Source organism: Arctopsyche grandis, chromosome 10, assembly GCF_051622035.1.
Source record: "Arctopsyche grandis isolate Sample6627 chromosome 10, ASM5162203v2, whole genome shotgun sequence".
Taxonomy (NCBI): Eukaryota; Metazoa; Arthropoda; class Insecta; order Trichoptera; family Hydropsychidae; genus Arctopsyche; species Arctopsyche grandis.
Window position 1 is genome coordinate 12,562,414 of NC_135364.1, and position 23,853 is coordinate 12,586,266.

The 23,853-nt window shown below is 32.6% G+C and overlaps 2 protein-coding genes across 5 annotated transcripts in view; both read right to left on the reverse strand.

The window, feature by feature from the left end:
* kcc (solute carrier family 12 member kcc) overlaps positions 1 to 4,082 on the reverse strand; it is a 322,100-nt gene extending 318,018 nt beyond the window's left edge. Inside the window, exons 1-2 of one of the 3 annotated variants that reach the window (XM_077440388.1) lie at positions 3,747 to 4,080; positions 3,398 to 3,656 (exon numbers count right to left, since the gene is read on the reverse strand). In XM_077440388.1, coding sequence (XP_077296514.1) covers positions 3,398 to 3,554 — 157 coding nt within the window. In that variant the 5' untranslated portion in view covers positions 3,555 to 3,656; positions 3,747 to 4,080. Of the gene's footprint in view, positions 1 to 3,397 lie in introns of all 3 variants that reach the window. The other 2 variants (XM_077440387.1, XM_077440386.1) reach the window with 2 other exon arrangements.
* Positions 4,083 to 7,974: 3,892 nt separating this feature from the next.
* The window catches only part of Arf6 (ADP-ribosylation factor 6), a 45,178-nt gene continuing 29,299 nt past the window's right edge, over positions 7,975 to 23,853 (reverse strand). The window contains exons 3-7 of one of the 2 annotated variants that reach the window (XM_077439158.1): positions 13,295 to 13,404; positions 11,574 to 11,729; positions 11,333 to 11,479; positions 11,123 to 11,248; positions 7,975 to 9,963 (exon numbers count right to left, since the gene is read on the reverse strand). In XM_077439158.1, coding sequence (XP_077295284.1) covers positions 9,959 to 9,963; positions 11,123 to 11,248; positions 11,333 to 11,479; positions 11,574 to 11,729; positions 13,295 to 13,376 — 516 coding nt within the window. In that variant the 5' untranslated portion in view covers positions 13,377 to 13,404 and the 3' untranslated portion in view covers positions 7,975 to 9,958. Of the gene's footprint in view, positions 9,964 to 11,059; positions 11,249 to 11,332; positions 11,480 to 11,573; positions 11,730 to 13,294; positions 13,405 to 23,853 lie in introns of both variants that reach the window. The other variant, XM_077439157.1, reaches the window with a different exon arrangement.

Here is a 23,853-nt window from a genome sequence, read left to right on the forward strand (position 1 = left end):
CATAAAATATCAGAAAAACAACGATAGTGGCGCACGCGAACGTTTTGTTCATGTGAAAAAATTACATACACGCACACACACACACACACACATAATACGTATATTATTGCAATAGCAAAATCATAACTCGATCAAAAATATATTCGAAAGGTATACACGTATGTAGGCATATTTTTTGTGCGTATGGAAATCACTTCATTAACCCAATTTTCCGAATAAACATTTCACCCCACAGATGGAATCTCGTCCGCATGAAAAATTATCGAAAATATGTTCCGATTGAATTTAATTTAAAATAATTTCGTATAGCATCGTATAGTCACGCAGAAAAACTGCGCCTTTCAAACAAGCTTAAAATTCGACCTTATTGTACGCAATGGACCATTTACGAACGAATGAAAATCCGAAAACAGTCTTAAAATGTAAATAATTCGTACCCCTTTCACCAATTACGCCCGACCCTTTTAAATTGAAAGGAATCGCTTACAAATATACGTTAATTAAAAATCGAATCTAAAATGTCAGATGACAAATGAAGGGTGTCTAGAAAATTAAACAAAAACCCAAAATATCACATGGCACGTCCCTCCAATATATGTATGCAGTGGCGGACTGGCCATACAAGTGAACATGCCCGATGGCATGTGGGCCCCACTATCTGTTAGAAAATATGGGCCCTCAGTCAATAACTTTTTAACTATAAATAAATAAATAAACAAACAACTAATACCTGCTTTAACAACCCAAGGATCGGTTAACTTTTTTTATTAGGCTCGAAATGTAAGTTTCAACATTTGCGGGGGGCCCTTTTGCTGGGCCCATTTCTAACCTCAATATTATGTACATATATACCAATACCTATGTAACAACTACCTACTGAAATAAAAATGGGAATAAACAAATTTCCGTGAATAATATAAACTGAATTGCTTAAAACAATTTTGATATGACGATTCATCATCAACCAGCGATTTAAATTTACTTCATACTTTCAAAATAACATTTGATTATACTTCGACGATATAGTAAGATTAAAATACACAATTTTAAACAGTTTCCGAATATAAAATCTATTCGTCATCTAGACACATCCATGAATATCCTATATTTCTATGTATATACATAGAAATATAGGATAGGGGCCCCCTCCCCAAAATCTCGATTTTCGCATGATCACAAAACTTTATCTATTGTTATTACGTACATATGTATGTATGTATGTACATATAAAAAGTGAAAAGACAGTCGGTAGAAATTAAGTTAATTGATAGTTTTTTAGTGACTCAGTTTGAAAAAATTTTCGCCTGCTGCGCTTTTTTCAGTGTTTACATAATATTTTTTATTAATTATTTTTTCAAAAATAAGCTTATTTTTTTCATATTTTATAACTCAATAAAGTGTATGCAAAGAATATTTTCCATTTTTATTCCGATATAAAAAAGATTTTTTGAAAAACAATTCAATTTGACCAATCTTTACCTGCCCCCCTCCAAGAAAAAGCTGAAATGACGTCCGTGATTGTTTTCTACCGAAAGTAAAAGCCGCTTTTATGCCGCATTCTTTTATGATGCATTATTTTTACTTAGGACAAGGGTTAAAACGAAATATACAATGTAATTTATGGATCTATTTTGCTTTTGCCATTTTTCTTGTACCTAAATTTGTTTATTCCCATTTTTGAAAATTTTATTTATTTTTTACCCTTGATTTTTAGCGTGATGGAAAGAAGAAAATTTTGTTATATAGGGGGGGGGAATTTTTTATAACCCTGGGTGGGCCCCCTTTGACTCCTGGCATGCACTAATTTCAGTCCCAGTCCGCCACTGTATGTATGTATGTATTATAGGTACATGAATGTCCCAGCATGGAGTTTGAACGGACAGCAGAACACCAGATGCTACAGGTGGTTCGTTCAGTGGAAGAAAAAAACGGAACATCTGGTACAGACAGACGTTCTAATGAAACGAGATAACAAATAAATAAACTAGAGTTTACATACACTTGGCCGTTAATTCCGCTGTGATGCTAGATACATTACCATTTATCAGTAGCATGATTCATAAACGCTTATCGATGTTTTTATCCTGCTCGCATTTGACGTATCCTGGCCTGTACACTTAATTCATGTGGATATACATACATACATACATAGATTGAAAAATAATGTCGAATTCGTCACCAGATCAGTTGATAATTGCTCGAAAGACAGATCAGTGTTAAGTGTCGTCGAATTCTGATCCTGAAGGTTCTCATTCGGATTTCGAACACTGTCTTTTAATTTCGAGGTAGAATTCAACCGTGCCAATGATCGCACTAGAGTTGAGGAAATCGTTGAAATAATGTAAACATACCTGACCCAGTTCTACAGCAAACACTTGCATAGGAGATGATACTATTTTGCAACGTAATTAAAACACGACGCTGATCTTTTAATCGTTACAATTCTTACTCTCAAAAATGGTCACAAAATCAACTAAATTCACGGGAAGAATATATGTATATTTATCACATATATATTTATCTGTAGTATTTTACGACACATTTGTCTGTGCCAAACGATGTAATTGATAAATTTTTAACTGTATTAAAGTTGCATAAATATATTAGAATTTCATCATAGAATTTTTCGAAATTTTATGTATGTATAATACTTACATTGTATACCGGTCTCCGTGACGGGCCGGAATGTGAAATTACCGAAAACGCAAATATCGGAAGGCAAAGATCGAAAATCGAAAGATCTTAAGTCGAAAAATCAAAAAAAAAGGGTGCATGGTAAACGGTACATACTCACTTAATTTGCGCGAGCAGGATACAACAGGAACAAGAGGAACAGGCTTTTCCTCCCGTATTCTGCGCGCGCACATTAAAAGCCTGTTCCTCTTGTTCCTGTTGTATCCTGCTCGCGCAAATTAAGTGAGTATGTACCGTTTACCATGCACCCTTTTTTTTTGATCTTTCGATTTTCGATCTTTGCCTTCCGATATTTGCGTTTTCGGTAATTTCACACTCCGGCCCGTGAGGTAGACCCATTGTATACATATAACAACTGAATAATATTTTTTAATAATCAGAGAATCATAATACATCAATACATCAATCTAAAAATCATTAAATTCCAAACATTCAATGAAAATAATTTCAAACTATTACATTGCACATGAATTCGAAATTGCGATTTACTTATTTGCCAAAGTTGGAACATTGCATGAGCTAAAAAAACACGTTTCAAATCGTTTATGTCGATCGGCAACAGTATTCTATTTATGGGTACATTTTTCTATCGAAACAATCTTCAGTAAAATTTCAGAATAGTTTGTAAATAAATACCACACAATCAAACCGTTAAGAAACACTAACATCGCGTACCGTTTTGTATTCTTATCGCTTATCTCACCTGGTAAGAGTCTTCCGAGGGCCCCAGAGGCCTCTCCACTTCCCCCGGCGCCGCTGCCCTCGCTCGGAGACCCCTGCTGCGCCCCCGTGGCCCCATAGTTCTTGTACGACCCCGACTTCATCTCCTCGGACTTGGTCACCTTGAATCTCTCCGACATTTTTCCGGAACACTAATCTATCACTATGTTAATATATTAAACACACTTTTCACCGCTTCATAGCACCAACGCGTTACAATTATACGTACAGTACTGAGGGACCTTAAACAGCGAAAAGACCTCAAATCAATGATTCATAGTTTAATTGAAGCCTGTCGAGAGTTAAAAGTCCGATTAAAATGCAAAAATTACCCCAAAACAGCTGATCGAAACACGCCGCAAGTTTTCGATTGATTAAAAGTTCGAATTTACCGTGGATGTTTCTAATCCTGTAATAGATCTGCTAACGAGGTGTGCAGACGTTTCCGGCGAATAAACATTCGATAAATAAACAACGGTGGCCGAAATGCGCGCAACAGATGATCTCGCAGTGGAGTGCGTCGGTCGAATCTGCAGCGGGATATATTCGAGAAAAACCGGAAGTAGTTTATCGCCCGAATGTATCCCCTTCCGGAAAAGTTAGGGGTTCGTTCGGCGGCCGGCTGGAGGGATGCGACCTCGCTGTTTGCCTGCCGCCGACACACTCAGGACAACTCAACACTCGGACAAAATATTACATCTCAAAACACCACCTATACGCCAAACTTAAACTACGTTAGCCAGGACGCAGACCGCTTTTCCGGCCGTTGGGAAAATTCCGTCGGAAAATCAAGTGTCATAGACGACGTCGTACCAAAAGATCAAGTGAGCGACAAGAGTTTTTTAAGTGGGACCAAGCTACAATGATTTTATTAAAAGTTCATATTTTTATACATATTCAATAATACATAGAACAAATTGAATTTAATATAAATAAAAAATTGAGATCAGAAAATTAAATAATTAAAAAAATACTTAAATATCAAGAGGAGCTTTGTTGCCTGAGGCTCAAGTATTGACAAAATATAGTGCTTATGCAGACACTAAAAAAAAATTTTTACGGAAGATAATCTCGCTTCATCGAAGAGGGGGGGCAATTTACTTTTTGACGACAAAAATATTAAAAAATCGAAATATTCCTTGTTTTTTATCAATATGCATTAAATATAAATATATGTATCGTATAAAATAATTGTCTAATGCGTGCGTGTGTACGAAGTTCTGTCCGTTAACCCTGCTACGTCTCTTTCTCCCCTTTGAATCGTATATCGTGGAAAGAGACGCGGCATAGTGTGGGCTTTGCACATGTCACTTGATATAAACAAAAGAATAAATTTTAAAAATACGATTTTTTTTTTTTAATATTATTTAAATTTTAAATTATTAATTCCGTTGATCCGAATAGCGATATTTTACCGCGTGCACAAGTATGTGCACACAGGTCACCAGTCTACATATATAATATTTTTATTTTTGTACGTCAACTATGCGGACGAAATTTTTTTAAATGATCTTTGATTTTAAACAAAAATAATACAAATGTGACTATATTTGCATATATAATAAATATATATGTCATATATATACGAGGTTTTTTAAAATCCTAGCGAAAAATGCCAACATTTATAATTTTTTACGTTTTTTATAAAATAATTAACTTTTATAAATATATATTTATATAAAATGTATCATACAACTGATGCGCTGGCAAACAGTAAATATTCAAATACGACCATTATTACATCAAAACCGAGCATTGTTAGCACTTCTCGTCGTTTTCATAAACAACGATATACAATCGTTGTCTAGCATTTAAAGGGTTAACCAAATTAAATTCAAATTACTATCCTAGAATTTTCAGTTCAAAAGATTTAGGTTATGCAAACTATCTCCGAAATATGTACTACTCTACAGACATTTTATTTAATATCATTAATGCGTGATCAGTAATCGATATTCAAAAGTCAAATTTTCTCATGATCAAATGAGCGAAGTGAAATATAGAAGAGCCTTGTAAAAAAGTTCATCTATTGATACATCGTATACAAAGTACATTTCAAAATTACATATCTCTATAATGAATTATTTATAAATTTTAAGGGCGCGTGGGGGGGGGGCTTAAGACCTATTGCCCCCTCTGACTTCAACTAATATCAAATAGTCCAAATTTGTTAATAGGTAATTACTAGGGATCTTAACTCTGTATATTCGAATAATTTTTATTTCAATCAGCAGATTGAAGAAAAAATCACTTTATTCTATCCGATGTTCCAGATTAAGGTTTTTTTAATATTAAATAATATCTTTACCAAAACTTAATCTAAATAATTTAAAGCTACTATTCGATATTCAATATTTGAATATTTAGTAACCCTAGAGATAACTCTTATTTTATTTGTTACCTTTAGTATATTACATATACTGTTTTATAAACTTATACAACGGAATAATAATAATATGACTAATAAAATTAGTGTCTCATATATGTATAATAGATATAAATAAAAATATATTTATTTGTACTTGTACTTTGTCTTTTTCTTCTTATCCTTTTGGGTCTGGGTTGTAGACTATTGACGATTGATCGTCAAAGTTGCCTTTATGACTCCACGCCATTTTCCAATAAACAGTTGAAATACACATAATAAAAAAAACAAATGATAAAATTTTAATTTTGTTTCTTATTTAGAATTCTATAACCATTTTCGGGGAACAATTTAATCACTACACTTTACTTGACTAATTTTCAATTAATTTTTTATTTAATTTTAAAAACAATGATAATATCGTTATTATAACCCAATTAACAAACCATTGGAAATTTTAGAATAGCAAATTGCTAACCTTACAGCTCAAGTTGATTATCATATAGCAATGAGGAAACAAAAACAAAAATAATCGTACTTCTTCATCGCAATACAATAGAATAAGAATAATCTAGCAATGATATTTAAAAATGTAATAAATAGTTCGATATTTCACAACATCAATTGTTCAAAACAATAAAAAAATAATTTGAAGCATTGTCAGAGATGAATTATACATTTACATGAGATTCCATCATTGCTTATTGTGATATAAATTAATTGTAAATCGTCAAAAAGAAAAATCCAGTATCACTTTCAATACATTTTTATTTTATCCCATATTTTTTGACATACAATGATATTAGAACTCTTATGTGATAAATACATAAGGCTGGCATAATAAGCAAAACAGACCGCTCAAAGTCAACCAAAGTGAAATCATTTTTTTTTTAAACAAAACAACACATGCCACATCATAGGTAAGCCTGCCTCAGTATTAAAATTTGATTTTCACTCTTATGGTGTTGTGAATATGTATATGTATATTATATCATATATGTATGTAGATATTCAAATTACATGATCAAAATTCTGTAAGTGTGTCAAGTACCTGATTTGTGTTACGATGCTGTGTATGCATGTCGGAACAGATTTCAACACAATATATTCTCAGTCGTCGAGTCTTGAACTTTGACTTGGAATATTATTCTGTATAGATGAAAAGATATTATATGTGTATTCTTGTGGACTAGTGTATGTGTTCAAATTTAAATGAAAAAACAATTTTTTAAATATAAAAAAACGGAATGTATTTTTCTAAATAAAAAATGGTATGTTATATAGATAATCAAAGGAATAATTTCACAATTTACAAAATATCAGATACAATAAAAAAAGAAAAGAAAATAAACCAAACTGACAAAAGAAACTTATACAGATATATATATATATATATATATATTTACGAATTGTGTGGTTCCCGTTATCAGAAAAATACTACTCATAAATATAAAAATTAATATGTTGATGACTCGATCGACACAATTTGAATTGCATCTATGAGAGATAAAAATATAATTTACCAATTAATAACACATGACAAATATTATATAATCATATAATGTACTCTGATATACATACATAAAACAAACGTTTCATGCAAAAATATGAAATATTTTTCGTGCGAAACGAACATCAATTTTTATGCAAAATTCATAAATAATTTAAACTTAAATGAAATATTCTCTATAGCAGTTTCTCATATATTGTATACTTTTTACAATATGACATAGGATAATATTTCTTTTCATACATAATCAAGGGACAAATCTTCGCTCATCAATTGCAATTATTTAGTTATCACTACCATACCGTTATAGCATTCAGCAAAAATGTTGATGTGTATGTTATTCTATTATCAACAATAACATTCGCGAATATAAATACTGTTTAAAATATACATACACGAATATTGAGTCTCTATGTTTTGCCTACTAAAAATTAAATAACAAAAATATATCTAAAAATTGACGTAGCGTAATTCTTTCCGTTTGTCATAAATAAGATTGCGTTGAGTGTATACTGGGCACTATACATTTTATGTGGCATGAATAAATCAACTTTCAATGTAAATGAAAACTAAAAATATGCAAATTACAACGATAACTTTTCCCATATCTATAGATGTGAAATATGCAAATTTCCAATATATTTTTATTCAAACCGTCAGTCTATTAGTTTTCAATTATTTTTTTCCAAAATAAATTTCCGAAAAAGTGCACTTTACTCGTAAGTCTAATTAAATGTCTCTATACATTTGAGAGAATGATGATATAAAAATCATTATTGGAAATCTTGGCAAACATACATAATATTAATGAAAATTTCATATATACGTCTATCAAAATAAGCACCCAAAATGCCAATTATTCGTATAAAACGTTGGTTCTAAAATTACAAACAATTATTTTCATACAAATAAATTAAAACAAAATTTGGAATATGATAACTATCTATGGTAAACAATAATTATGGATGGTGAAACAAAGCACCATTAAGGCTGGGTTTTTTTTAATACAAATAATATCAATAAACAATAATAATGCCATTATGTTAATTTCAAGAATAAATTAACGTAAGTTAGGAAGTATTTATGATTATGAAACTTTTCAATATCATAAAAGTTAGGTATTGGTTATACAAAAAAAAAAAAAAACACTAAATTTTGAGTATAGATATATATATACTGATTAAAAAGTTTCGTTATGATTAATTATAGTTTTAGTTCACTATAAGTAATCGATCAACGTTACACTTTAAGTACTATGAGGTCAGCAAGTAAACGACTACTATTATAAAGTGCATAAGCTATGATCGTTAGTGAGTAGATAATTTTACAAAATCAAGTATCAAAATGACTCAAAAGGTACAAAACTTCTCCCAATCGACGATGGACGCGAGAGCAAAATGTGACCTAATATAGTTAACACGTGCATATTGGCCATTCTATTAATCTACAGTTAGCGGCTCACTACTAACTACGAGAGAACGCCCGCAAAAATCAGTATAATTTAAATAGGCCGCACCCTAAAAAGACCACAGTTTGCTCCAATGACCAGCATCGCTCGAGACGAAGATTCTTTTAAGGTTATTTATCAAAATATTGAAAGTCATTCAATAATTGAATTCTAAACGCTTTTTTATATCCAGATTAAAAACTATTTAAGATTGTACATATAGCATTAATATATGTTTATTTTATATAGTTTGTATGTTATGAAAGATTCACATTTCAAAAATAAGATATATATGTAACACTTAAATCTTACAATATCAAGCATGTAACAATATGGGCATCGGGATATAAGCATATAGTTAAAAAATTATACAATATGCTAATAATTTGTATTGCAATCATCGTATTGCATTAAATTTACATGAGTATGTCAATTTTTCAGGAAACTGAAATGATTCCTGGTGGGTTTGTTTTGTTTTTCTTTTTACATAAATGAGTAATATCAATATTATACTTCAAACATACATATAAATATGTACCGATATACTTTTGAACGTGTATCATACAACATCATAAGCCGAAAAATTAAATAATTCACACGGCTATCAAGAGTTTCAAGCAACTTTCGATGAAGTTAGGAACACTAAAAAACTATTATTCATTATTTATTGACACCAAAATTTATATAATTTTCAGTGTGAATTGGACCATGTATAAATTTACTTGCGTGATACACACTACAATCGTTAACTGTATCACACCTAATCAATCCTCCCGCCTGAAACTGGATATAACTCATCTCAATCATATATAATTTTATACACACTCTTTTTAAACACGGCATTAGCAACTATATTTTTCGTTAACAGCAAATTCACTTTGTTTTAAATTTCAATCTCATTATAAATATTTTAATAAGCTATTGGCATGTGTAAAGTATCAGATACTTTGAAATCTTAGGAAATTAAGTTTTCATAAAATGAATGTTTTTTTTTTTTCAATAATATTGCTAAACATAAATGGCATGTCATAACAATTTATATTTAAATTCACTCGAGTCACTATAATTGTCTGATATTTCCTAAATGTTTTTTTTTCTTTATTGTACATTAAAATTAACACTTTCAACCATCACTGTCCCACAACACACACTGTCTAGTTTGACTACTAGATTGTATCTAGGGTTATCCTTCCATATTGATGCCTCACAATCAAACATATTGTCAACCTGAAAACAGAAAAAACTATATTATTATAATGAAAATTTTAAAAAATAATAAAATAAATCCCCGTCATAATTTCAATTTTGAAAGCAATTCTACGTACAAATAAAAGGAGAACAATAAATTAAAAACAAAAAAAAAAACACTTGATTATTTTACAAAACAAATGCTATTTTAGTTATTTATCTCAATGTTCCATTTCATCATGTTTTTAACAGAAATTTATTAATATTAACTCACTAAGGGTCGTAAACACATATGCTGTGTTTTTAATAAAACTTTTTACCATTCAAAGGCTGTTAACACAGCGTGTTTTTAAATCCTTCAAACTTCATACAAAACAGTATTATTTAAAAGATGTAGTTTCATTCATAGTTTCGTTCATTCATAGATATCATACTAGTATATCTTTATACAAAATATCGATAAATAAATTTAAAAAATACATATATTTGTTATAAAGCTTGAAGTTTTCAAGAAATTTATATTTAAAAAGTTTCCAAGAAATTTACCAACAATATTCTAAAATTTAGAAAAGATTTCAAATCCTCAGATATTGAAAAGCACTGATTTTTTCTCGCATAGCATACATACTTAAATTGAATCTTTCATTCAAATGATTAAGACAATAATCTAAAAGATAGATATATCGTTTATTACGTGAAAATATATTGAAATGTATTTGAATTTTATACAAAATTGAATTCGGCAATGACCACAGATTGAGAAATACTGATATGATGATTTATACGGTTAAAGACAAGTGTAGAGAAGATATAGAAACGTTTAAGAGTTATGTTCAATTTACAAAACCTACTACTTTTTTTTACCGTTACTTTGCGAAAATACGCAGACTCTCATAGAGTTTTCGGAAAATTCAGGCGCTCTATAATGAATTAGTATAAAAAAAAAAACCTTTATTTATCTTATATGAAATATTATAATATTGAAATATTTTTATTTTATAAAATTATAAATCAAAATGAATTTAAAAAATTTAATCATTCCTTAGGAATTAATGTAATATTATTTTCATGGAACAAAAACAACATGTAAAACAAATGATAGCTATAAATGTAACTTCAAAATAAAAAGCAATACCTATTGACGACAAAACTATTGACCAGAAAGGCCATTATTCAGGGGCTCATAATTTGTGGTTACTTGTGAGCCAAGTGAGTCCTTCGTAAAGACCGTCTCCGGTCGTGGCACATGACGGCTGGACATACCAGTTGCGATCTCGAATACGAGTCAACCCCAACTTTTCTTGAATCTCGTGGGGTTTCATAGCTTCACATGAAAAAAAAAAACAATCCAATTAAAACAAATCAAACATTAAAATATTCAACTTTATAGACGGTGGGTTTATCATACCATCGGGCAAGTCCTGCTTATTAGCGAAAATAAGTATAATTGCATCACGCATTTCGCGATCGTTGATTATTCGATGTAATTCCTGTCGCGCTTCGTCTATGCGATCCCTATCGGCGCAATCCACCACGAATATGAGGCCTTGCGTACCTGCAATAATACAAAACACACATTAATTTCACGACTCGACTCACAAATATTCAATAAAATTAAATGAAAAATCACACGCTCGCAAGTCACTCACCCGTATAATAATGCCTCCATAGTGGTCTTATTTTATCTTGCCCGCCGACGTCCCATACATTGAATTTTACATTTTTATACGTCACCGTTTCTACGTTGAACCCTACCGTTGGAATTGTAGTCACGGACTGACCCAATTTTAATTTGTACAATATAGCTGTGACAGAATTTATTAAGGAAACAATTGCTTACAACTTTCAACCTCAATGTAAAAGACACTAAACTAAATATGTACATATTTTGAACATAAACATAAACCAGTGTTCTTGACATGTGCCAAATATAACATCATAGTGTGACTCCAATGGTTGGAGTAAACTTCAAAGCAAATATGTAGGGATAAAATTTTATTTAAATAGATTGTAAGAAGACTCAAAAGTCGATCACAACATTTATACAAAGAAATTTGCTATAAAAAAAACTAATTATTGTTTTTTAAGACAATTCTCCAGTGGTTTTAAATTTAAAATTGAAAAAAAGGCGAAAAACAAGAAGATACGATATCTAATTAAATTGTAAAGATAAAAACACAATTTAATTAAGTTAATTAATTAAACCAACAAAATTTGAGAGCAACCCATATCAATGTAATAAAATTAAAACATCACGTTTGAAAGGACCTATGTCATAAACCGGTCTCCGTGACGAGCCAGAATGTTAAATTACAAAAAACGCAAATATCGGAAGGCAAAGATCAAAAATCGAAAGATCTTAAGTCGAAAGATCAAAAAAAAGGGTGCATGATAAACGGTACACACTCACTTAATTTGCGCGAGCAGGATACAGCAGGAACAAGAGGAACAGGCTTTTCCTCCCCTATTAATGTGCGCGCGCAGAATACGGGAAGAAAAGCCTGTTCGTCTTGTTCCTGTTGTACCCTGCTCGCGCAAATTAAGTGAATATGTACCATTTACCATGCACCCTTTTTTTTTGATCTTTCGATTTTCGATCTTTGCCTTCCGATATTTGTGTTTTCTGTAATTTAACATTCTGGCTCGTCACGTAGACCCGTCATAAACATCACTAAGAATATTTTCTCAAAATGTGTATAAATATATAATACTTAAAAATACAACCCAAATACTTTTTAAGAATATCAAAGTTATTAATCATCATCATCATCATTTACAGCTAATCACCATCCACTGCTGGTTGTATGTATGTATATAGTCCTCTTCAACACGTTTCCAATTCTATCCGTTTTGCGCAACTTTCACCCATCTTACCCCACACATTTTTCTACTTTCATCCATCCATCTTCCATGTAACCTTCTTTTCACCCTTTTACACTCTCTCGGGTACCATTCCAGCATTTATTTTGTCCATCTTTCCTCCATTCTTCTAGCCACGTGACCCACTCATTACAATTTCAATCTCTTCGCTCTTTCTACAAATATCAACTACCCTTATCATACTTTTTACCCACCTATTATGTTTACTAGATCTCCTCGTTATGTCGAGCATACAGCGTTCCATACTTGTTTGTGTGCATTGGACTTTGATTTGGCGTTCAATGTACAAGTTATACATCCATACGACATCACCAATTAAACACATTGACCAAAGAACTTTTTCTTTGGACAACGTGGCATTTTTTATTTAAAAAAAAGCAGCGTTCAATCGCCCAAATAGCACTCAATCGTAATTTCATACGTCTCCTCGTTTACTATTAAATATATATTACAATAAAACAAAAATAAATCAGTTTTTTGCAAAGGATACTAGTCTTTCCTGCTGCATCTAATCCCAGCATAAGAATTCGCATCTCCTTATTGCCAAATATCTTTGACAATAGCTTCCCCATCTTTGCAGCGTTATCCCAGCGGGATCAACTGAAACAAACAAAAAAAAATTACGTTAGAATAATAATCCAAAAACACATTCAATGTACATTTTTCTTATTTTACATATGAGGAGACTAAAGTGGAGTCAACTTTAGTCTCTTCAGTATACGCAGCGTAAGAAACATTTGTTACACTAATTGGGTTAAGCCGTTGTTCATAAAGATTACTCAAAATCCACGTCGCGAGAGAGAGAAGCAACCAACCTTGACCGTAGTCTCGGCAATTTCCAAGACAAAACGAAATTCAAAGCCATTGCCGCCATTTAAATAAGCGTGATGGCCTCGAACACGAACCAACAGACGGGCCAGATACCAACCGCCAAAGTTCACATTTCACTCTGTCGACAAGAAGGTTTGAATTAATGAAAAGGGAGGTCACACCGCGAAAACCCACTCCCTCAACAACCAACCCCACAGAAAAAACAACGACCCATTTTAGGGGCGTTCTTGCTGCATTTACCGCGCTTAATCGCCTGTTAAAATATTTACAAATTGTCCTTTCGTACATTATTAAAACTAGCCTACGTTACTCGAAATGTTCTTAATTCCGTGTCTATTTAATACACCATAGCAATTTATCATCTTTTATGTACATATTTAATACTGAACGGTAAATGTGACATTTCCATATATATTTTTAATACTACTTGTATTATACTTCGAATACTTTTTAATTGAAATATAATTTTTTTATTTAATGAATGTCTCCATAAGGATATTTCCTAACAGTACCGACTATACACATTATGAACATACACGAAATACGCCAAATACACGAGTCTTATTGCCTGTAAATCTAATTTTTACATAAATCAAAACAAATCAATTAGTTCCGCAAACGAAAATATAAACAAATCTACACGAAATAAAATCATTATACGAAATTTTAATACGTTTAAGTGGATAAAATTAATGGGGTTTGAGGGTGGTGGGAGAGAGAGAGAGAGAGAGAGGGGAGGGGAGAGTTTTTCTGTCGTGACCTCGTATATCTTCGCAGCGGTTACACCACGATTTATTTCCTGGAGAATCGACTTGCTCAACCCTGGTTTTTCAGACCTTGCATTAGCGCTACCACCTCTCGAGTGAAACCCTTACAAAGTAAGGGATGAAAACAAGGATTTTAATTACAAAAAAAAGCCGGGAAATTTAACTCACGCTCCGGTAAATTAATTTCGAGAGCTCGAAGGCTTCAAAACAAAGTTTTGAGGTTTTTTCGAGTGGGCTAACCAAATCATCCAACAATAAAACGAGATGATTCTTATAAATTAAAATATAAACAATGAAAGGCGTTCATACGAAACACAATAAAACAATCGGACATTCGAACAATACAATTGTTTCAAAATCAGATTCAACCAAAACGAAACGTTCCCCTCATTTAATTATAAATAAATATATATATATATACATAAATACCACCGCTCAATCGCCTGCTTACATCTATGTATGTATGTATGTACATATTGGAGAAAGGTAATGAGCTACGCACGGTATCATCATCATCATCATCATTTACAGCCATTCGCCATTCACTGCTGGATGAAGACCTCTCCAACACGCTTCCATTCGTCTCTGTTTTGAGCAACTCTCATCCATCTCACCCTACGCAGTTTTCTGATTTGACAAGCACATTTACTATTTATTCATCTCGGGTATCATTCAAGCACTTCTTTCGTCCATCTATCGTCTAGCTACGTGGTTCTCCCATTGCCATTTCAATATCTTTACTCTCGCCTTTAAATCAACTACCCTTTGCATACTTCTCATCCACATATTCCGTTTTCTTTTTATCTCTCCTCGTTATACCAAGCATATTTCTTCGAGTACGCTGAACCTTATGGTCTATGGAGCATTTTGGCGTTCAATTCCCAAATATCACATCCATACGTCATCACTGACAAGACACATTGATAGAAGATCTTTTTCTTCGGGCAAATAGCATAATAGAATATTAAAATAAATGCAGATATATAAAAATTATACATATACAGTCCCTGACCAGAATATTACGCCACCCCTCTCGAGATGCGTTTGGGTAAATTTGTCACGGTCGTAAATAACTCATTATGGGAACTTTTGGCCTCATTTTTTTTGTGATCTTATCCTTAAATGCAACTCTATTCACTAGTAAAAAATATCGGTGGATTATCCCTCAAAAGGTGTTCAAAAACAAAAGAAAGATGTTTGAAATCGGTTTGCGTCTGAATTTTGTTCAATATTGACGTGCGTTTCCGTTAAAATCATTCATTATTTTGTGAAAAGCACTGTGTTTTTTTCTCTTTTACTGCAACTTTATCATATTTCTAAGGTAAGTTGGTATTTAATATCTCGAAATTTTACTTTGTTTTATGATTTAAATTGCTTGTAAAACTTTTATTGGATTTTTTTAGATGGGTAGAAAATCAGATCTTTCTAATGAAAAAATTGCAAGCTAAATTACATCATTATTAAATACAGGAAAGTTTTCTCAAAACAAAATCGCGACAATGGAGGGTGTTAGTAGGGCGTCTATTAGAAAAATAAAACAAAATCTGGAGACTGATTGCGACCCCACACTCGATCGGCGAGCTAATAGTGGTACTAAAAAAAAATTTGACCCTCGTGTGGATCGAAAAATCGCCAGGCTTGTTTCCAAGAATCAATTTATTACAAAAAAAAATATTCAACAACAATTAAAGGACGAAAACGTGAAATATCTACGTCAACAATACGACGTCGTTTGGTCACATATTCTTCACATATTAATGATTTTGTAAATTTAGTCTAATTTCATAATTATTTTTTTTCATATTAAATTACCAGTTTCCAATCATCCAGAGAGAAGTGTTGATGCTGTCTGGCCCAATTGAAACGAGATTTTCGCATTATTTTGGTCAACATTGGCTTCTTTGCAGGTCGCCGTACTTTCAATCCCGCTTGGACCAAACGACGTCGTATTGTTGACGTGGATATTTCACGTTTTCGTCCTTTAATTGTTGTTGAATATTTTTTTTTGTAATAAATCGATTCTTGGAAACAAGCCTGGCGATTTTTCGATCCACACGAGGGCCAAATTTTTTTTTAGTACCACTATTAGCTCGCCGATCGAGTGTGGGGTCGCAATCAGTCTCCAGATTTTGTTTTATTTTTCTAATAGACGCCCTACTAACACCCTCCATTGTCGCGATTTTGTTTTGAGAAAACTTTCCTGTATTTAATAATGATGTAATGCTTGCAATTTTTTCATTAGAAAGATCTGATTTTCTACCCATCTAAAAAAATCCAATAAAAGTTTTACAAGCAATTTAAATCATAAAACAAAGTAAAATTTCGAGATATTAAATACCAACTTACCTTAGAAATATGATAAAGTTGCAGTAAAAGAGAAAAAAACACAGTGCTTTTCACAAAATAATGAATGATTTTAACGGAAACGCACGTCAATATTGAACAAAATTCAGACGCAAACCGATTTCAAACATCTTTCTTTTGTTTTTGAACACCTTTTGAGGGATAATCCACCGATATTTTTTACTAGTGAATAGAGTTGCATTTAAGGATAAGATCACAAAAAAAATGAGGCCAAAAGTTCCCAAAATGAGTTATTTACGACCGTGACAAATTTACCCAAACGCATCTCGAGAGGGGTGGCGTAATATTCTGGTCAGGGACTGTATATATACAAGTTAATAAAGCAGTATTTTATATCCTAAAATGATAATACTCGACATTTATATGATTTTATCCACCCATCTCCCTTGTGGCCTTCCTTGCACCCTTCTATCGGGTACTATTAGAGCACCTCTTTCGTCCATAATAATCATATATTATGTTAGTGGACTGGTGCACGTATTCGTGCACTTGATACACACCACGTAAGAAACGAGGAGGGGAGAAGAGTTGAAAAGAAGGTTGGTATGCAAGTACGATAAAGCATTTATATAGGTTTTGACTGGTATTGGAATACAACAAATTAGCGTTAACAAGTTAACTAACTGAGATTAAGCGTACTTTTCTTAGAAACTGGATACTTTCACTAGAGGAAAAAAATGTATCATATATATGTACGTACAAAACGGCCACCGTCCATACTTTATGCAAACTCCTTAGCAACTGTCGTAACGCTCAAACTACGATACACTACCACCGGTTCAAAGCGGAGAAAGTAAAGCGAAAACGATGAACACAAAATATAAAAAAAAAAAACAAACCGATTTGGCACATTGCGTCGATGAACGGCGAGATGAAAACGGGGTCGGGATGTGAATAATTTAGCCGTCATTTTCCACACTTTCAGCACAGTGATTCATTCATGCCCTTACTCATTCTTCGGGAAAGATTGCGCGAAACGCCCCCAGAGAAAAGTATCAGCCGTTTGAATAAAACATTTTCATTTAATTAGTATACTGCTTAAAAATTAAACTTCAATATTGCGAATGAGCGCGTTCGTTCTGATCAACATCTCCGGAGATTCGAAGCGTTGCAAATCGAATGAATTTGAAAAACACTACACTATAAAAATCCAGATATGTAAGTGAAATGGGAAATTTTAACATAGGTCAGAACCATGTACATATATTAAGCATATTTTTTATTTCAAAACTTTGCATTATTACGTATGTACATAAATTCATATGTATGTATATTAGTGATCAGTCGGGCAATTTATCATGACAAACTAATAAAAGTAGTTTCGATAACCCAAACTTTTATTAAACAATTGACCAGACGCTTCAACTTCATTAGTCATTCATAGATGTTCCATTAACAACAGTCTAGTTTATTTCAAAATTACATCTAATTTGGTTAAAAACTTCGCGAAATTATCCAACCAAGGTTGAGCGATTTGACGTAGTAAAATCGCTTTCTATGATTCAAATACAGTAAGTAGGTAGTGATCTTTATGACAGAAAATCGAGATACAAATCGCTTCATCTCGACGCCCCATTATGATAATAACTAATAGGACACTCAAAAGCACGGCACGCTTAGATAGACTGCATCTGTGAATGGGCGTGTCTTCATATCATTCTTAACACTTGCCGCACTTTGATGGATAGCGAGTGACCAGGACTTATAGTTTATATTATTTCTCCAAATATACTGAATGCAGGGATGTATTCCGCATCAAAATATCTATTATTCGAATTGTCATAATGAAACAAAAACATTGATGAATATCAAAATAAATAATTATTTTTTCATTTCTTGCATTTATTTTATGTTATTCAACGTTTAATAAACGACAAAACGATTTTTTATAGCTAATCACAATAATTAGCCTCGCATATTTTGCATTACATTAACTTTTCAACTGGACGCTTGGCGTCCAGTTGAATAGCACAGCACAGTGGCTAGCGGATCTTTTATCAACGAAGTTTTATTAATTCGTACGATCTTATTATTTCAACAAGTTTCTTCTACATTTCGTCAAATATGGGAATCAATGTCAAACCTATGTCAATACAAGGATATAATATCACTTAAAACACTCCAGGGTGTTATCTATTTAACAAAACACATGCCACGCACCGCTCTGTGTATCTGTCCTTTATTGTTTAGATTCTCTAATATATATTGCAACAATATAAAATAAAAAAAATAAGTCTATTAATGAATGTATTTTTCCAAAACTACTTCCATCTTCTTCGTTGTTGTTAAAATGTAATGCTCAAAATCTAAATGTCAAGCCACAATCTAAAATACTCGGCAGTTATGGATTTCCATCGGGAAATGCTCCTATGGTTATAAATTCAGAAATTCCTGTGTAAACCAGTCTTAATAAACGCTGACAAATGAATGACACAGATGTGCAATTCATTTTTTTCAATGCTACCTGAAAAGGCTTAGCGGGTAGTATTCTTGTTTACTTTGTACATGCTCAAAATACAACGCCTATCGGCGTTTTTCAGGCCCATGGACCTGTTGGCAAAACGCCGATCAGCATTCAAAGGGTTAATGTACCAACTAAATATAAATTTTGTAAAGAACCTTTATTTCCGAGATTTGCAAAATTTATATGCTTGAAGGTCTCTTCTTGTCATAACTAGTCACCGGAGCCTGAAGGGGCCGTGTATTGTTCAAAGGTTGTAAATGCATTGTTAAAGGTTTGCCGAACAATGGATAGCACTGTGACTATCCACCTCTAGTCATAACTATCAGTTTAATAATGGATTCCCAAAAACCTCTCTACCTACATTTTCTTTGAATTTGTCGGGCTTTCACTTTCAATCGTAGCCATTTTAGCCGACATCATTTATTTATAATCCAATTTTAAAACATTCGTTCGATTCAAATATTATTTTCTGATTATAAGCGTTTACATCCATTTTATTTGGCTTTGAACGGAAGTTGTATGATAGTATAGTAAGACATATATGGAAAAATATAAAATATCTATAAATAAAAGAATCAAATACATTAAAAAGGTTTAAGTTTAGCTGAGATATGTCATATTGTCGCTCATGGGCAACCCGAAAATTGTGGCATCATAGGAAAATATAAAAACTGGATCTGTCGACTAATGCCGCCATCCCAAGTATTAAATAAAAATAAATAAAGTGCAAAAGTCATCAAAACGTCAATCAAAAAAATTCTAGTATGTACAGTTTTTAGAATGAAAAAACCAAATATAAAAAAAACGTCCACATTACGCTTTCGATGTGGTCACAATATGTAAGATATATTTTGCGGTCGAATCGTCATTAAAGTTAATGACAAGAAATAAAGTAAAAAGAATTATTCAGTACATACATACATACATACATATATATGTATGCATGTACATACATACGCATTCATCATACTTTTACCCTTCTTGTGTTTATAAGCGCTGGGCTAACATCCACGATTACGACTTTTCCTGGAAAAACCAATATACTCGCAAACAAGCTCGCAAAACTAATAATGATGTAACGCAATTTATTTTTAATAAATTTAAATCAAATAGCACAAGTAACGGACCACACGAATCGACCCAAAAAAAATAAAATAACAATAGATACATACTAAATTATTCCTTGTGGAGAAAAGGCGCCAAACTGAAATGCAAAGTTGTTGACCTCTATCTCATTTACATAACACAAAAAAGTATCAGTGTGCATTTTCGACACAACTCTTCGACATCGCAGCCAAACGTAGACTATTATCACGTGCCAAAATTTGACAAATTTGGCACCACTTTAGTTTTAGAGGTCAACAAGAGCAAGATGAACAACAATACGCATTCTAAATACGACTGTATACGACACAAGTAATGAAACAGGTCAGATTATCAGACAAGTAGGGTAAAGCAAGTTTAAATAGACATATACTGCGAGTAGACCGCGCATTGTATTATCAGCTTGACTTGGTTGACATTACAATTTAGCCAATGCAAATCTACTAGTGTTGCATAATCTATGTACTTCATTACTTTACTTATATTGTGTATGTATATGTAACAGACTAAGCGTATTTTCAGTTGTAATATATTCCAACTGGCGTTTTAGGTCATTCATATTCGAATACAATTCAACTAGTAAATTGTACATAGCTATAGCCAGAAATATGCCTCGGTGGTTGCGTTAATGTTAAGCACCGAGAGGTTACCGGGTTCGATCCCGTACTGATCTTTAAAGCTACTGGTCAGATTTGGATATTTGTGATCGTTTCCTATCAGAGTTTGCCAATTTATCTGATTTTAATGTTGAAACGGTTCCTCCATCAATTGGCAAAAAAATCATCCTACCCACTATGTCACCAATATCTGAATTTGATTTATGTACAAAATGTAAAAAATTATGCTAAATCCATAGAAGTCTCTATGGATTAATTCATTAATTAATTAATAGTTGATTTCGTGTTCAGCGATTTATGTAACAAAAAAATGCTGCAATGTTTGTAATTGGCAAGGAAGGCGCATGGGGGTTTACCTGTTAGGCCTTCCTGGTATATATCTATGTAAAAATAAATAACTCTTAAGAATGTGTTCAAAACAAAAATGTGACTTTCCAATTCAATTCACTAGTCGAGTGACGTTTTCACAAAAGTCTAACCTCTCCATTTATCCTGGTACCAACTTATAGTTGAACTATATTTTCAGTTGTAATGTATTTTGACCAGTTGGAATATAATTCGCCATATGAATAACTTACGTGAGTTAGACGGAATATACTTGTCAAAATGAATTACAACTGAAAATAAACTTGGACTATAAAGGTAGTTGGTACTAGGTTTAGATGGAATATATTCCAACTGGAAGATACACTTCAAATGTAACATATACAACAAAATAGAGGCAAAGAAGACAAAGCAAAATAAACGATCAAGATTGAATTAAAAAGACCGTGAATTATATCTTGCATGTATGCTCGATTGAAAAAAATATTATAAAAAAAAAAACAAACTGAACAAGGAATGGGCGAAAAAAATCAGAAACGGTCAGTCGGTTACATAAGGTATTTTACAACATTCACCGTTGCTCGCTCGAATTACAAGAACCGGATACAAATTAAACGTGACCGAAGAGTTTGAGTAGGTTGGGTATTTACTGGTGGATACGTTTCGTAGCATTTCGTCTGTTTATTGAGTGGTTTTCAGGAGACGGAAGTGCGTACAACCCTCCTCGACACGGTAATGGTAAACTAATAAAAGCGCCACCGATTTGTGTGAAACGACATTCGGAAGGGTAGGAGAAATTGGTCGCAGGTCTCCAAAAGGGGTGGTGGAAAACGAGAGAAGTAGGGGTGTGGTGGTTGAAGACTTTTTGGACCGTGTCCAAGGGGCGGCATTATGAACGACCCGCCCGTTGTCGGGTATATCTATTTTGAGGACAGAACCTTGCCATTGGCTGGTGGTTAGACAAAAACACGTGCTCTTAACGCCACTTCTCTAAGTGGAGGCTTTTACTTGATTTTAGATAGCTAGAAGCATCAATCGAAACGGAAATAGACGTTCGAAATTGGATGTCGGTGTGTAATTAAGATTTTTCGAAGATCCCTATCAAATAGTATTTTGGTTTTGGTTTCAATTATATATCTAAATACATACACACATACGAATTAAATATCCTCTAAACTCCCCAACAGTTGTGTCTGTACTTTTAATTATTTCAAAATAATCATGAAACTTATCACATTTACTTATTTATTAATACAGGTATACACCCATGTTTATTAACAAGACATCTATTGTCAACATTGTACATTCAAGTACAATAAGTATAAACATTGTACAATAAGTATCATTCAAGGCCAATTACAAACATTACAATCATCATAGAGACATCTATGGACATTTTTTACAGCATTTTAAATATTAACAAATTATGAGATTCCGTATACTCAAATTTTACGAGAAATAGGACAAGATTGCCAATTTGTTGGAAACGTTTCCAGTGGAATCAAATAAATTGGCAAACTCTGAAAGGAAACCATCGACCTTGGCGTCACATATCCAAGGTCGATAACTGGCTGACCAGCAACAAAACCGGGGATAGAACCTGTGACCACGCAATCGAAAGCATTACACGCTGACCACCGATTAAACATGTGTTTGATGTGTTTATAGTTCTGACTTATTTCAATAATGCTGACACAATAGATATGCATCCTTGCATTTATTTAAAATCACAAGATCACGTTCATATGTACATACATGAACAATGTATATGACAATGGACAAGCGAAAAAGATTACTTCAGTACAATACCATAAGAATTAAGAATTAAAACACAATTTATCATTATCATATTCGAATTAAATGGCCCAAACTCAGTAAAGATTGTTTAGTATCCACTCTAAAAAATGTGATTTTTTGTTGCGCGGTGTAATCAATGGTGTAATAATCAACTACTTGCATTGCACAAATGTTTGATAAAACGTTACACGTTTCTCTGGACCGGTATACAGGTTAAAACTGTAAAACTTCAATAAGAAAAACGCACTTCGATGTTCCATAAATGTAAGTTCCTTCATAGTATTCTCAGGTAAGTTTACCTGTCACTCCAACAAACTTCTTAGAAGGACATATAATAATTATATTTGGCACCTATCGAACATTTTATAGCTACACATTTTTAAAAGCCCACATTTATAATAAAAAAAAAACAGGAACCGAATCAATCGGATTTCAACAAATTCAAGAAGATAAAATGGAGCAATAGCGACCTTCTATTTATTTAGTAAAAAAATTCCAGTGGCGTGAGTAATTGACACTGTTGACATTTAACTAAGGATAATTAACACATCCACGATACATTAAATTGAGCGTTTGATGAAACTGAACCGGAAGCATTTTAACAAACCGAACCATTAGTACCACAATCGCGAATATTTCAAAACGAAGACAAAATACAGATATTTTTCAAACGTCATTAAAGTCGCTATACCACTACTACCGCCGCTAAATATGTACATCTAATACAGAAGCATCACGATGACAATGCCGAATCGACCGTGCTTCTTTTGCTCCAAACGAT